The sequence below is a fragment of the Phaeoacremonium minimum genome (assembly GCF_000392275.1).
Source record: "Phaeoacremonium minimum UCRPA7 unplaced genomic scaffold PA7_03_scaffold_413, whole genome shotgun sequence".
Classification (NCBI taxonomy): domain Eukaryota; kingdom Fungi; phylum Ascomycota; class Sordariomycetes; order Togniniales; family Togniniaceae; genus Phaeoacremonium; species Phaeoacremonium minimum.
Genome location: NW_006921315.1, coordinates 459847 through 473956, shown reverse-complemented (window position 1 = coordinate 473956; position 14110 = coordinate 459847). Strand labels below are relative to the sequence as shown.

Sequence of the window (14110 nt, the reverse complement as noted above, 5' to 3'; positions counted from 1 at the left end):
TCTGTGGCGAGTAATGCGGCAGAAGGGCACGGCACACACCAAGAGTCATGGCCACGCAGCAGATGATGACAACTCAGAAATCCATGCGCAATTCATAGCGGTGAGAGCTATGTAGGTCTTATTATGAATGGGTATCATCGTTCCACATTAGCGACTAGCTTGGCATCGAGTGTGGGCGAGCCTATTGCGGCGGCAAATGCGGCATCATTAAGCCTTGGGCTTGCTGGGGTTTCCGTTGCGATTTTCGTGCTGTGCCGTGGAAGAACGTGAAGCCAAATGAGAAGGGACAACAACCATGATTCTGTGCATCGCGGGAGGAGGTTGAAAGGCGAAGTCAGGAAACAGTTAGGCGCTTTGTTTTACCAAACCAACAATTCCCCGAATGCAAGTGACAGAACGTCTCCCGGCGCCATGCAGGGTTCTTTTGACGGGGCGAACCAACCCAAACCTCAACGGCGGGCCGTTGGAAGTGGAAAAAGGGCCCAGTACCTCGCTTTGCCGTCCACAGACGTTGTGGAAGTGCAGCGAACCAGGTCACCGCCAACACACAGTGCCTCACAATCACGCCCGGTGGGGGCTGTTGGTTCCTTTCAGCGTCATCACCCGCATTGTGATTGCCCCGGCAGATCACGTGTTGCTCGATAATGCTCTTGGTCGTCCGTGGCCATTGAGGTCTGCCGGATAAGACAACGGGACATGGATTGTAGAAGACACGAGTTCGTTGGCTGTTGGCTCTGAGATCCAGCCACCGCGTGAGATGTCTGGAGAGGCGTGCATGGGCCAGCCTCACCAGAAGCAACATCTGAGGAGTAGTTCGACTGATCGCTGTGGAGGGCTTTCCGCCCCAGCAGCCTCACAGGACAGTACCTACGTACCTAATCGTAAGACAAGCCTTCCTCCTGATCGGACACCGCTGCAGTGTCGTGCATTGAGGCTCAAAAGCTCCCGTCAACTTTCCCCAGGTTTAACGTTATTCGGATCGTCTGATCTTCTCTTTCGCAAGCTCGCTCCTCTTTTGCCTGCCCAGTGTCTCCCCTGCCTGCCCCCCACGCGAGCTGAGTGGGTCGTTCGCACTTGCCTTGCCAGCCAGGTCTGCCGACTGTTTAGGGGTCTCTGGGCTTCCCCCGCTCTTCAGCCTGATCAGCCAGTCACTGCGAGCTTCCTTTGCCCTCGCGGCAACCTTGAACTGGTCGATTCCCACACATTAGCCACCGGCAACTCTCCTCACTTTCACCAGTGTTTGCGTTGCCGCCCGCAAGTCCATATCTCCACCGAGCCTAATCGCACTTGTTCGAGCTCTGGCTCTGGCTCTGGCTGCTTGTGCCACGCCATCGACCGAATCCGTATCGCGCGCTGTCGCTGCTCGCAATGGATTCGGGTTCGTCGCCGCCGGTTCCTCTGCAGCCGCAGCCACCTATAGACCCGACTCTGTTGCCGCCCGAAGCGCAGCCTGGCGACGGCTCCGCGCCTGTTATCAAACGGCGTGCCCCAATTGCTTGCCGGAGGTGTGTCTTCTTGCTTGAACCTAATCGTTGCCGCGTCGGCAGTAGCTTGCCCAGCTTTGAGCTGCCAGCAAGCCACTGAAATGCCAAGCGTGCGATTTGGTCTGATAGGAACTGATGTGAATGGTTCAGATGCCGCCGTATGAGAAGTAAATGTCATCACGACAAAGCTCAACCGCCTTGTAAGGCCTGTGAGGAGGCCGGACTGGGCCCAGAAGAATGGTACTTTCCTGCTTGCTCAAATCTCGTTGCTCTGTGAGAAGACGGTGTACTGACTTTGGGTGGAATTAGTATCTTTCCCGTGCGTGGTCAACCTGATCGCGATCGCGACTATCGCCACCCTCGAATGAGGGCCGAGAAGATTAGCAAACGTGACCCTGTCAAGGTTCGCCGGGACATTCTAGATGCGCCCATCATCAGCTCGCCTGTGCCGGCCGGAAGGCAAGCAAAGGGCGTCGATGAGTGGGACTTTCTCCCACCCCTGCCTGAGATCATCGATGCCGTGAACCAATTTACCAGACTCTATTTCCAGCTGGGCTTCATACCCAAGCAGTTGTTTCCAGAGCGCCTGAAGAAAGACCACCGTTCCGTCAGTGTCTTCCTTCTTCTCAGCATCTTGAGCATATCAGCACGTTTCACGCCGTCAATCGTCCTACGCTATGGCGACGGCATGAAAGCGGCCGACATATTCATGGAGCGGGCATCTGTTGTTGCTTTATCGGAACTGTACCGCGAGCCTAGCTTGGAGAGATGTCAAGCTTTCTACCTTTTGAGTATTGCTCAGCAAGGCAGTGGATGGAAAAACAGGAGCTTTGTAAGAATGGCCTTCTTATAAATTGCAAAATCATTACTGATAATATCCAAGATCAACCTGGGTATCGCAATGCGTATGGCTGGATTGATGCGTCTGCATAGAGAAGAGACGTATGCGCTCAAAAGCCCAACCAAGGAGCTGATTGTTCGGGCAGAGTCCGCCCGCCGAACTTTTTGGATGCTTCACAGTAAGTCATAATATGTCTTTCGTTCGCACCAGCTGCGCTCTAACTCATTATAGGCCAAGACAACCTTCATTCCGGCCCCTCCTCACCTGTCTCGCTAGCAGCGAGTGATATCACCGCCCTACTCCCCGGAAATGAGGAAGACTTTGCTAAGGGCAGAGAACCTAAATCACGGGCAGCTCTAGAAGATACGCCGCCAGCTATTGAGAATCCAAGGTTGATCTCTGACCCTAATCGATCGCTCTTCGCTACACTCATCCAAACACATTACTTCTGGGGACGGATCTCCCGGCGAGCCGTGAGCCATGACTCTAGTTCTCGCCCCTGGGAAACCATGAGCGACTACGCCAAAATCCAAAAGAGTCTTGACACATGGGAGCAAGGTCTCCCGCGCGATCATGTTTGGAGCAGCTTTGCCTTGAAGGGCTACAAGACTGAGGGTCAAGATCTGGTAAGTTACAATTGCGGATTCTACTGGATGTCTCTCACTGATGGCTCAGGCCTACCTCGCCGTGACCATGGTGATCCGGCTTTGCAATATCGTTATCCGCAAGGCGTATCTTCGCTAGTAAGTGGGATCCAAGTTTCCCCCCGGATACAAACTAATTTTTGTCAGCATGATATTCCCTGACCAGTCTGAGCCCAATCTCCGCGCCTTCTGGTCTAATATGGCTTTGGAAATGTTCAAGAATGTCCGCGAGCTGTATGAGCAAATCGATACTCAATTCATCGATAGGGCGCCTGATGAGCATCTTGGTGCCCAAATGGCCGTAAGTGCCCTGTTCTGCCTGATCCCAGCACGGTGGACTAATCTATAAAAGGCATTTTGCGTATTCAGCTGTGCCCATATGGCCATATATCTGACCAAATATCCAACTCGTAAGCTTCTGTCTTGAGTTGGTCTGAAAGACCTCAAACTTGCTGACAAACATCACAGTCTGCCCCGACCCGGCCATTGTTCAAGATGGGCCAATGATGATTCAAAGGTGTATGACAATTTTAGCGGAAGCGCAGAATGTGTGGCCGCTTGCCAGTCGATGGATTGAGGGCCTAGAGAAGTTTGTCAATGACAATAAAGGTGCCGTGGCTGGTTTGGAGGGTAGTATGGCAGATGGCGTAAGTGACCTTTTGCCTTCGCATTACATTTCCCGTTTTGTTTGGTGTTTGCTTTTCGGTCATGCTGAGATTCTAACGTAGTGGCAGCGCGATCCGGTGCCCCACGCTCTGCAATCGTCAGGGTCGCCAACTAAGTCGACACCACCACGTTCAGAGAGCAGTCAGAACGAGCAGAAGCCCATTCTACCTGCCGAACCTAATCAGCAGAGGCATCATTCCATTGCCCCTAACACAAATATAGCGCCAGCACCTCCACAACCGGCGCCAATGATGTACATGGACCCGCAAATGCGAGCTCCGCATCCGCATTCGCAGAATCATACTCCGCAGCCACAAGCAATTGCCGCGATGCCGCCCCAAGGCCACCCGCAGCATCCTCAGCAGGTCGGGGCTCGGGGTCCTACTGATGGCCTTGGACTTCTTATCGAGGCGTTTGATACTCATCAGGGAGGTGGCATGGGAGGGCCTAGCGGACAAGCTTATGATCCTTCTATGGCTGGTCAGCATGCGGAGTATTATCCTCATCATGGAGCAGGTCTGGCTGGTAATGATGGTTATGAGAATGAGCTGCAGTTCTACATTGACGGCGCGCCGAATATTCAAAACTGGGTAGGGAATGGTGGAATGTATGGATACTAATCGTGGATATGGGGTGTAACACTTCAAAGGGGTACGGTCTGGGAGTTTAGGATTATGGTTGGGTTAAATTGTTCGAATGCCGGGACGAACTTGTATTGATATCCACGAATTAGGGCATACCAATCGAATAATATCATCCATCGGACGGCTTCGGTATCGAGTGACTGGTGTGAGATGCAAGTGGCAGATAGGCTGTGACTCTAGCTCAAGGTTGCTTGCCGTGGAAGGTAAGCAGATGCGATGAACTGACTGGAGATGACAAGGTGAGGCAAAGTACGAAAGGAAACAAGCACACGCCCTCGCCACCTCTCCGACCTGGCCGGCGTCGTGATGGCCAGCTGGCTGCACCCGTGTCACACTTACTCACCCACGTGCACACCCTCAGGCACCAACGCAGGCCCCCCGACTTGGGGTGCCCTTATATATCCAAAGATGGGCAAGATATGGTAACGAAGCAGGAACCCCCATGGGGATAACACGCGATGCCTGGACCGAGCGTATCAGTAGCGGGATGAAGGGCTCTTCATGAGGAAAAACTTCGGCTTTTCCGGACCTTCGGGTTTCTTTTTTTTTCTTTTATATCCAAACTATTTCTTTATGCATGTTACTGCTACTGGCTATGAGGTATACTATATCTTGAACGTATGCTTCTGAAAGATATTGCTGGTTGTGGCTTGTTTTGCTGGCGAGATGGAGTGGTGATGGCAGGCGAGATGCATGACGAATTCTACGTGGTGTTGATCACCGGCACGGTGACTGCATCTGCGGGCACTGCGGTCGATGTACCTTTCTGGACTAGAAAAAATGCCTGTTTGGCGTAACGGTCAGGTGTGTGAGGTTGTTTGTGGTATCTTAAACTTGCCTGCTTGTTTACTTCGGATGAAAAGGGGGTTGGCCAAGGGGGTCGCCTGTTCGACTTGCCGCTTGATCCCCCTTTATTCGACTTTTTGGTCTTTTTGAACCTTCTCTGGCGGTCAGGCATGGAAATAATGCGCTATACCCAGTTCTAGAGTTTGCTTTCTCGATATTCTCAAACTAACACGGAACCTATGGTTTTGTAGAACCCCTCCAAGATCTCACCATGTGTTGACTGCAGATGCTGTATGATGGGTTCTTTGAAGCACAAACGAGGTTCTAATCTCCCCGAAAGAAAAGAAAGGCTAAAACAACGTGACTCGCATACAGAGATTCGCCTTTGGGTATCACCTGCGTCTCGAGGCCCTCGTCCTTGACCCTCTTCCACGAAGCCGCACATTGCGATTTTGTGGATAATCTACTCGACCTTGCGCCTGATTAATATCGTTAACCCCAGATGCCGAAGAGATATTATCGCTGACTCTCTGTTGGGCCTCAAACAAGGCTATAACGGTTTCAGTATGACTACTCAACAGAGCCATGTCCCTTGCGGTATGGCCTCTCGAATCTGTTAACTGAAGATTCGCACCTGCCTCTATAAGGAGTAGAAGAACCTGTAAGTGCCCATTGCGCGCTGCTAGGTGAAGCGGCGACCAGTTTCCTGATGGATGGATATTGGCCTCAGCTTCCAACAAACGACGTACAAGCTCTACATCCCCAGCAGCCGAGGCGATATGCAAGGCTGTCTGCCTCGACCAATTGCTCTCCGTCACATTGGGATCGGCTCCAGCAGAAAGCAGACGGCTGACGAAGTCTACCGCTTTCAGCTTGGTTGCGGCGGTGAGTGGCGGCTCGTTTGCAGGAGCCGTCCCCATGGCCACGGGCGTTGCGTCTATGCCGTTGACATCTGCCCCTGAAGCGAGTAGGAACTCGAACATTTCCACCGAACCGGCTTTGATTGCGAACTTCAGGGCCGGGCCGAATTCTCTCGCCCCTCTCTTGTCCATTTCCTCGAGGAGCAGCCTGACCATGTCTTTGTCTCCTCGGAAAGCTGCCGCTGCTATAGCACTCCCTTGCTCGCCGCCCGTCAGGTAGATATCAGCGCCAGATGCCAGAAGAAACTGAACGACTTCGCGGTTCCCGCAAGTTACAGCGGTAATCAGCGGCGTGGGAGTCCGTCCATTTTCACCGGCCTGCCGATTCACGTCGGCACCCGCATCCACCAGTAAGCGCACAGTGTTCATACAACCATTGAGAATCGACACACATAGCGGCGTCTCGCCTTCATCCTCTGGATCATTGATATCCGCCCCTGCTGCGAGCAAAATCCGGATGCACGCATCGTAGCCCCGCTTACAGGGTCCCTTCAGTACCTCATCGGCCTGAACGTCTGCGCCTGCTGCTAGCAGTAGCGAGACTATTCCCTCAAGACCTTTGTGTGAGGCGGCGGCGAGCGCGGTGGTGGGCCAGCCGGACACGTTTGGATCAGCTCCTGCTTCGAGCAGCATCTGGACTATGTTCTTATGGCCTGCTTTCGAGGCTTCTATCAGTGGCGAGGTGTCGTCTTTCAGCGCGTTCACGTCCGCCCCTGCCTGGATCAACGCATTCACGACGATATCGTAGCCGCTGGCTGCTGCTTGCCGAAGTGCCGCTCCGAGCCTTCCGTTTTGATCAGGACTGGGCACAGCTGTGGCGAGGATCGTCCGGACAAGGCCGATATGTCCCGAGGCTGCCGCATCAATCAAGCCGGGCACATCATATTCTACAAGGGCGCTGTCTTCTGCGGCGCCATCATACGGGTCCAACGGTTTGAGCTGAGACCGTTTGCCCTTGTTGGCGCCATCGTAATGCACGCTGGTCCAGTTCATCTCTTTCTCGCCCGGACTGTACATCCTTAGAGTACACATCCTCGAACCTGAGTTGGACACTCTTTTCTTGCCGAGGAACTTGCATCAGAGTCAGTGTCGCGAAACATAAGACAGATGGTTAGGGGTTCGGTCTGCTCACCCAGTCTTTGTTGAAACCCACTCTGATGCCGCCGGCAAAGCAAACTAGACCTTCATCGGCGTTCTAGACAGCAGCAAGGGTGAGTAACTCAGGCCTGGACACAAATCGGAGCAAGAATAGCCTCACCTCTGCCGAATAATGCAACCAGCTCTCATCCCGACAGAACACCCCATCACCGGCACTGACCTCATGCCTGGCAGCGCCACCAGAGAAGCGCACTCTTACAGCAGCCGCCGTGTCCTCCCACACCTTCAGCCACATGTCCGCGGTGCTGTACGTGCTGGTGATGATCCAGAGGTCGTTTCTCCGCGCCTCCCAGTAGTACCGCGGGAACACCCGCTGGTTCAGCCGGATCCAGTCCTGCAGCCGGCGCGGCGTCTTGATGCTCGCGTGCGCCACCGGGCCGGGCGTGGCGAGCACGGCGCCGAGCTGCGGGGCAAACCGTCCGCTCCACGGATCGATAATGCTCACCGGAAACCGACTGCCGCACCGAGTTAGCGGTTCTTCTCGCTTGAGAGGTCCGAAGGGACAGATTAGATGAGGGACATGACTCACGTGTCCAAGCCGAAGCTCCCGTCTTCATGGCTCATCACGTACGCAGACCGCTTTGGTTCCCACTGCAGCGTCTCCGTGCTGACCTTGAGATTGATCTGCGGCTCCAGGGGTGACAGTTTGCCTTTCATGCCCCGGGGCTCCTGGGGCTCCCGAGCCCCGGAAGGCGAAGGCGACTGCCGCAGCTTCTGCAGGGAGGTGATGTGGATCCACTGCCCGTTCGTGTTGAAGTATCCGATAGCTCCTGGGTATATCTTTGCGGTGCTGATGCCCTGGTATAAGGCGTGGCCTAGATTGTGATGCATCATGCTGTCGGCGTAGCGCATGGCCACCTTGTGGCGGCTGCTCCGCCTATCCATTATTCTCCGTTGGCATAGGATGAGGGGGCAGTATTATTGAAACGTCAGAAGCCCCTCCAAAAAAGGAGAGAAGAATGACTACATCAAGATAGAGCCAGTGTTATTGACGTCTGAGCACCACGGGCTGTTCGCCACGGCTGTGGGCGACTGAGGTAGCTTCTGCCTGGGCAAGGCTGGCCGGGCGCTGGCTAAATGCCGACCGGGCATTGCATTCAACCTGTCAAAGACACAGCCAATCACGCACAGAGGGGCTCACATGAATATGGGGGATCTGGCTTATTGATTGCATCTACTGTACGCAATACTTGATTTCGACTGCGGTCACTCGACCGAAACAGCCACAAGTTTCTCGTCTCTCTCTCCGATTCCGTCTCTGCCTCTCTTGCTCAAATCCGTGCCTGTCCAGCTTCCAGCCTCTCGAAAACTTCAAAGCAAAACCGGAAATTCCTCCGTCTGCACGATGGAATTTCGGATCACACAGAAGCCCAGGTATAAGAGTCTATGTTTGCACTGGAGGCCGAAAACGTTGCGCTCCGCAGATTGTGTACGAACACAAACGCCTGTCGAGACCTTGATCTTCCTCTCTCCCCGAGCGATGTTCCAGTCCTGAAAACGCCCCCCAAGCACTGTAACCAATTTCACTTGAAATTGGTACAAAGGCTTGGCTTTCCCCTGGTCCTCCTTTCATCATCCGTTTGTTTTCCGTGTCTCCGTCTCTACATAACTAGTTCGTACCCGCCGAAGCGTGGTCGATACATGACGTGTCTCTCTATTCTTCGCATTCCCATTAAAAACGAGAAGCCTCATTGATGAAAGTGGTAACAAAAGTGGTTGCAGCTTGATAAGGGGTAAAACGTGTTGTGTCCTGGGATATTGGGGGTATTGTCGACTCCAAATAACAGTGTAGAGGTCTATATACACATGATGCTTGGTGTCTTCCGCATTTCGCGTAGTGCTGTGGTGTTGTGAATTGATGGCTGCTGGGGTATGGGTATTGCGTCGCTGCCGTCCGGGTGATGTACCGAGTAGGCTCAGCGCAAGATGGAGTTGCTGGGAACGGCCGCCGCAGGGGGTGGGGGCAAAAAAGCAGTGGCGACGAGATAACTACTGCTCTGAGCGGTAAGTGCTCAGCTTGTCATGACGTTGGTGGAACCGCCAATTTGACGCTTGACTTGCTCACGAGCCCACCGAGCAGTCTCAATGGTTCGTGATGTGAAGTCGCGGTTGGTCCGTGTCTCCTTGATGAGGATAGTCAACCAGTCCTGACGGAAAGCCTCAACGAGCTCTCCATTAGGGTAGGCATCAGCGAGGTCGCTAGAGCAAAGATTAGTATTTCAATGAATCAACGAAAAAGAGCATGAGAGAAAAATACCCAATAACACCCATGGCTGCCCGCATCAACGCCTCGCTACGGTTGATATCATTGGCAATGACGTTTAGCAACTGGAAAATGGATTGCACATAGGGCTGCAGAACTTGGGCTACGCCGGATGTTAGCATGATCGATCCAACAAGTGTACGTCTTGAACTCACTCTTTCCACTGGACTTCATAGCTCCAATGATGCCACCCCAAGCGTCCATGATGCCTTCTCGGAGGGAGACAACATAGTCGAACATCTCATAGCTACCCTCTGGGCTAGCAGTGACAGTGGCCGCTTGCTGAAGAACCTGTGCCACCACAGAGAGGTATGTCTCAAAGTGTCCGGTAATAGCGCCTGCAATATCGCCGAAACATTGCAGAATAGCCGGCTTGAACTGGTTGGACAACGTAGTGCTCTGTAAAAATACGTTAGAAATTTGGACAACTTCGTATACATGATCAGAAGCGGTGTCAAAAAAAGAAGGGAGACAAACCCGAAGATTGTTGAGGAGGTAGTTCATGAAGTTGTCGCAATACGGCTGACTGCGCTCTCCCATAGATCGCGTGATGTCGCTGACGAGGCCAATAGCCATCGAGCACAAGCTTGGCTCCTCCTGGTTGCCCAGAGCATTGTATAGGAAGGGAGTGAAGGCGTCCATGTACTTGGCAAAGTCGTCCTCGATGGCGTTGGCGAGACCGCTAATCACGGCGAAGACAGCCTCGGGAACACTGGACTTGCCACCAGAAGTGCTAAGGATTTGAAGCAGGACTTGCATTATGCGGTCGCCCTGAGGCAGAATCTCCTTATCCAGACGCTGGACAATTGCTTGTAGAACGGTGCACAAGCTGGTCTGCATATCCTCCAATGTGATCTTGTCCTCGACACTGACAACCTGGCTTTGCAGGGGAATGGTCTCCTCCAATCGCTTGATGATGACATCGGAAAGGGACGCAATGGGCTGCAGTGACTCGCTAGCCGCATTCTGGACGAACACATTAAGAACCTCATATGCAGCAGTGCGTACCGACGTGTCAGCGTTTGCCTGGGCAGTGACGTTGAGCAAGTTGGTCACGCTCTGGTTGAAATGAGGCGTAAGAGGGTTTGCGTGAGCGCCAGGCTCACCGGCAAACCGCTCGGCGAGGTTCATGAGCGCCCAGCAGCACGAAGCGGCCATCTTAGGGTTATTCAGCAGCCCGGCGAATAGTGACCGAATCAAGGGGTCAAGGTGCTGGCTGGGGTCAATAGCCTCTGAGCATGCCTCGGTGATGCGACCCAGGGCATAGGCAGTGGAGTCCTTGACGTGGAGCGACGGATCCTCCATCATGCCAATCAGGATCTGGAGGGCAGACTTGACGATGGGCTCCAGGACCTTCTCATCCGGACCCTCCATGATGGCGCCGAAAGCCGAAACAGCAGCATCACGGTTGTGCCAATCATCCGACCGTAGGTTTGCCTCGACGAACTGAATGACAGGTGGGATGATAGTGGCGCCCACAGCCTGTGAGTATAGCTGTAGACATTGGTATGCAGCGCGGGAGATGTTGTATTCGTCGTCAGCAGCATCCTCATCCTGCTTGGTGAGTAGAGTTAGAAGCACTGGTACGACTTCGTTTGTCGCTACACGGCTGAAGTTATAGAATGGTCTCATCTGATCTGAGCTCTCCACCTAGAAGCATCATTAGCATCCGGCACGTTCGCACATCATAGTCCCGACTTACCTGAGCATTGTCATCCTCGATTGCAATCTCCTCCTCGCAAACAGTGCTCCAGAACTCGACAGCCAGCTTGGCAACATCCTCGTCCGAGTTTTTCATGCCAAGAATGGTGAGGCCGAATAGAGCCTTCTCCATGTAGAAACGCATGTTGTCGTAGTATAGGGCCATGATTCGGTTCAAGCAACCGAAGGCGCCCTGCTGTATCCTGGTATCATCGGCTTGTGTGGCCTCGCAGACAACCTGCATGATGTAGTTGCGCTCTCCCTCGTGCTTGAAGTTGTTTCCAACAAACTCCAGCGAGTCGCCCAAGGCTGTGATGGCAGCGAGGCGGACCTCGCCATTTGTCTCCTCCTTTCGAGCTCCTTGTACGACGGCAGTCAGGATGGCATTTGAGTGTGCGATTAGGGCTGTTCGGAGGTCTGGGTCTTGGCTTTCGCAGATGAAGCCAATAGCGGTCAGGGAAGCCTGCTTCTGGTGCGGTGAGCCGTCGCTGACGTTGCGGACCAGAGACGCCATCAAATCCTGCCACTGGTTGCGAGGCAGCTCGATCGCGGCAATGGATGCCACGACCTGGGCCGAAGCCTGGCCGGCCTGTGCATTATTTGAGGAGAGGGTCTGCAACGCCAGGCTCTTGACGCGTGTCTTGGTCTCTTGATCTGTATCTTGGAGCCATTTTTGCTGTATGGCTGCTTGTCGGGCAAACTCTCTGGTTGTGAATGCGTTCTTTAGGGCAAGACCTGCGGCTGCTCGAATGTGGCCTTGTGCGTTCTCGTTTGCTAGCTCCTGAACCAGGGTAGCGAGGTATAGGGACTACGAGGCGGGATTTCTCATTAGCTCCTGCGAGTGCTAGGGCCGGTGACGGCAGAAAGGGAAAATGAAGAGAAGAGCTTACAAAGTTGGTCTCAGCAGCCTGAGTGAGCTGCTGTTCGGCGGCATGGCGGAGGTTCGCGTCTGTGAAGGGTTAGCAGAGCTGCCACAGCCTTGGACGGGACGCGACTATGTCGGGGGAAAGCTGCAGTTGTCGGACGGGACGGGGGAAAAGGCGGAAGACGAAGACGATGAGGATGAGGATGGGGAGGACTTACCGGGAGACAGCGAATTGGTGAGGACGGAGTTGATGTCGGGTGCGGATTCGGCCATGGTGACGTCTCGTGGCTGGCAATTCGACTCTGAGCGTCAGGTGGGAAGAATCGAAGATCAAAGGCCAAAGGTCGGTCGCGAGGTTTGACGTGGTCGATGGCACGTGGAAGAAAGTTTGCTGGAGTGAACTGCCTGGCTTAACCTAAGCGGGGAGAGATTACAAGCCGGCAACGCACAGGCTTAACAGATGCGGCGCGGGAAAGGCGTGGTAGAATGTTAGTGTCGAAGCGAGCGCCAGGGTAGTGTCTGGTCTGGTCTAGTAGGCAGGCAGACGGGCGGGAAAGCTAGCTGGCTACTGGCTGCTGGCTGCTGGCTGCTGGCTGCTGGCTGCTGGCTGCTGGCTGCTTGCGGCTGCTGATGAAATGGGATGGGATGGGTACGAATGAGTCGTCTGGAGGAAAACACGAGCGAATGAATGCAGGTGAACGTATTGAACCCCTCGCTCCTGTCCTCCTGTGCTCCTGTGCTAGCACCGTATAGGTAGTAGGGGACGTACCGGGGCACGGCCAGGGAAATTTGGCGCTGGATTTGGAGCCGGCTCTGCACCTAACGCAGTCTAGAGAGAAAAGTGATGTCGTTTCCTAAGAAACAAGTGGGCTGTTTTCTGGAGGCGCGGGGCTTGTTGACTTTGCAGTGTTTTTTCTCCTTGTCTATTGCATCTGAGATGGATGGCTATCCGTCTGCTTTGCGGTGAAGGGCCTCAAGAGTCTGGTCGAGAGGCAGCTCTGGGCTGGATGCAGGACATAGACAGAGAGAAGACGGTGGAATTTTACGGTATGGTTGTTGGTATGGTATGGTACGGTGTGGTACGGTCTGTTTAGTCAAGAATCAAGATGCACGTCAGGAAGGAAGGAAGGGGGATGCGGTACGGTGCAGTGCGGTACAGTACAGTGAAAATGAATGTGGAGAATTCGGGGGCCAGGCGAGATGAGATGATCCAATGTGAGAAGGCAATAGCTAAGCCTCGACGTCCCTGGCTTGGTCAATTCTAGCCCTCCACCTATTGTGCGATTCTGGAATTCTCTTATGATGATTGACTTTATTGGAAAACAAGAAACAAGACCGGTAACATATTGAGGAGACTCGGGAGGTCAGAAGATGAACGTGTACATGCAATGCCAGGTCGTTCCATTGTCCACGGCAAGTGAGTGCTCACCTCGCCTCACCTCACCTCACTTCACTTGCTCCATCACTGCAGCTGCGACCTTCGCTCCCCTTCTCTTTGCGGATCCACTGACGTTGTTGCCCTTCTTTCCCGTTGGCAGAGCCCGTCATCCAATCGCCGTGCCCCGAACTGCTTTTCGCTTCCGTTGTGGCCAAAAGCATAAACTTTACCCGTTCATCTACGGACTTTGAATTACGTAGCTCACTTCCATGAGGATTGACTCGGGGCGATTATCCAATTCATGCGTCCAATCATGGCGCTTCTCATCTCTATTACCTAACCCTGGAACCGTGGGAAAGTAAGATGGCTCCTTTTCGTACCTACAAGAATCCTAGACAGTAGAGAGCGGAGAGGAGGGAAGAAGCTCAATTACCGATGCCTGCTCGCCTAATAAGTTATCCTAACCTAACCCAACCCTTCGGGCTCTCCCCTTTCGAGTGTAGCCCCGCCCCAGGAGGAACACTCTGACCACCACCTTCTTCCCCTTGTTACCTTACCCACGCATCGCCAGACACTCACATGCCAGGTCCATCGGGTCCCCTCATCCCCCCCTCTCCCCTCTTCTTCTTACCGGACTCGCCCAATTCCAAACGAAGAGACGCCAGCCATTTGCGAGACAAAGGACTGCGTTGGAATTCGGGGTGCCTCTCTAGCATCACTCTATCGGCGGCCAGATTCCCGCGAGGGCCAGCCCTGTCTC

General features: G+C 53.8%; 3 protein-coding genes across 3 annotated transcripts; 1 reads left to right on the top strand and 2 right to left on the bottom strand.

Annotated features, from left to right (window-relative positions):
- Nucleotides 1-1848: 1848 nt before the first annotated feature.
- Nucleotides 1849-3476, top strand: UCRPA7_5474 (putative general repressor of transcription-like protein; the record flags this gene model as incomplete). Its single annotated transcript, XM_007918021.1, has 6 exons — nt 1849-2316; nt 2368-2503; nt 2557-2951; nt 3001-3068; nt 3117-3270; nt 3438-3476. 6 exons carry the CDS (start codon nt 1849-1851, stop codon nt 3474-3476), a joined length of 1260 nt encoding a protein of 419 aa, XP_007916212.1.
- A 2205-nt stretch (nt 3477-5681) lies between these two features.
- Nucleotides 5682-8028, bottom strand: UCRPA7_5473 (putative multiple ankyrin repeats single kh domain protein; the record flags this gene model as incomplete). Its single annotated transcript, XM_007918020.1, has 4 exons — nt 5682-5705; nt 5815-7056; nt 7304-7598; nt 7673-8028. 4 exons carry the CDS (start codon nt 8026-8028, stop codon nt 5682-5684), a joined length of 1917 nt encoding a protein of 638 aa, XP_007916211.1.
- A 1127-nt stretch (nt 8029-9155) lies between these two features.
- On the bottom strand, nt 9156-12245 carry UCRPA7_5472 (putative importin subunit beta-1 protein; the record flags this gene model as incomplete). The annotated part of the gene is made up of 7 exons (XM_007918019.1): nt 9156-9342; nt 9401-9509; nt 9562-9805; nt 9884-11056; nt 11109-11915; nt 11998-12056; nt 12191-12245. The coding sequence occupies 7 exons, from the start codon at nt 12243-12245 to the stop codon at nt 9156-9158; spliced, it is 2634 nt and encodes an 877-aa protein (XP_007916210.1).
- Between the last annotated feature and the right edge of the window lie 1865 nt (nt 12246-14110).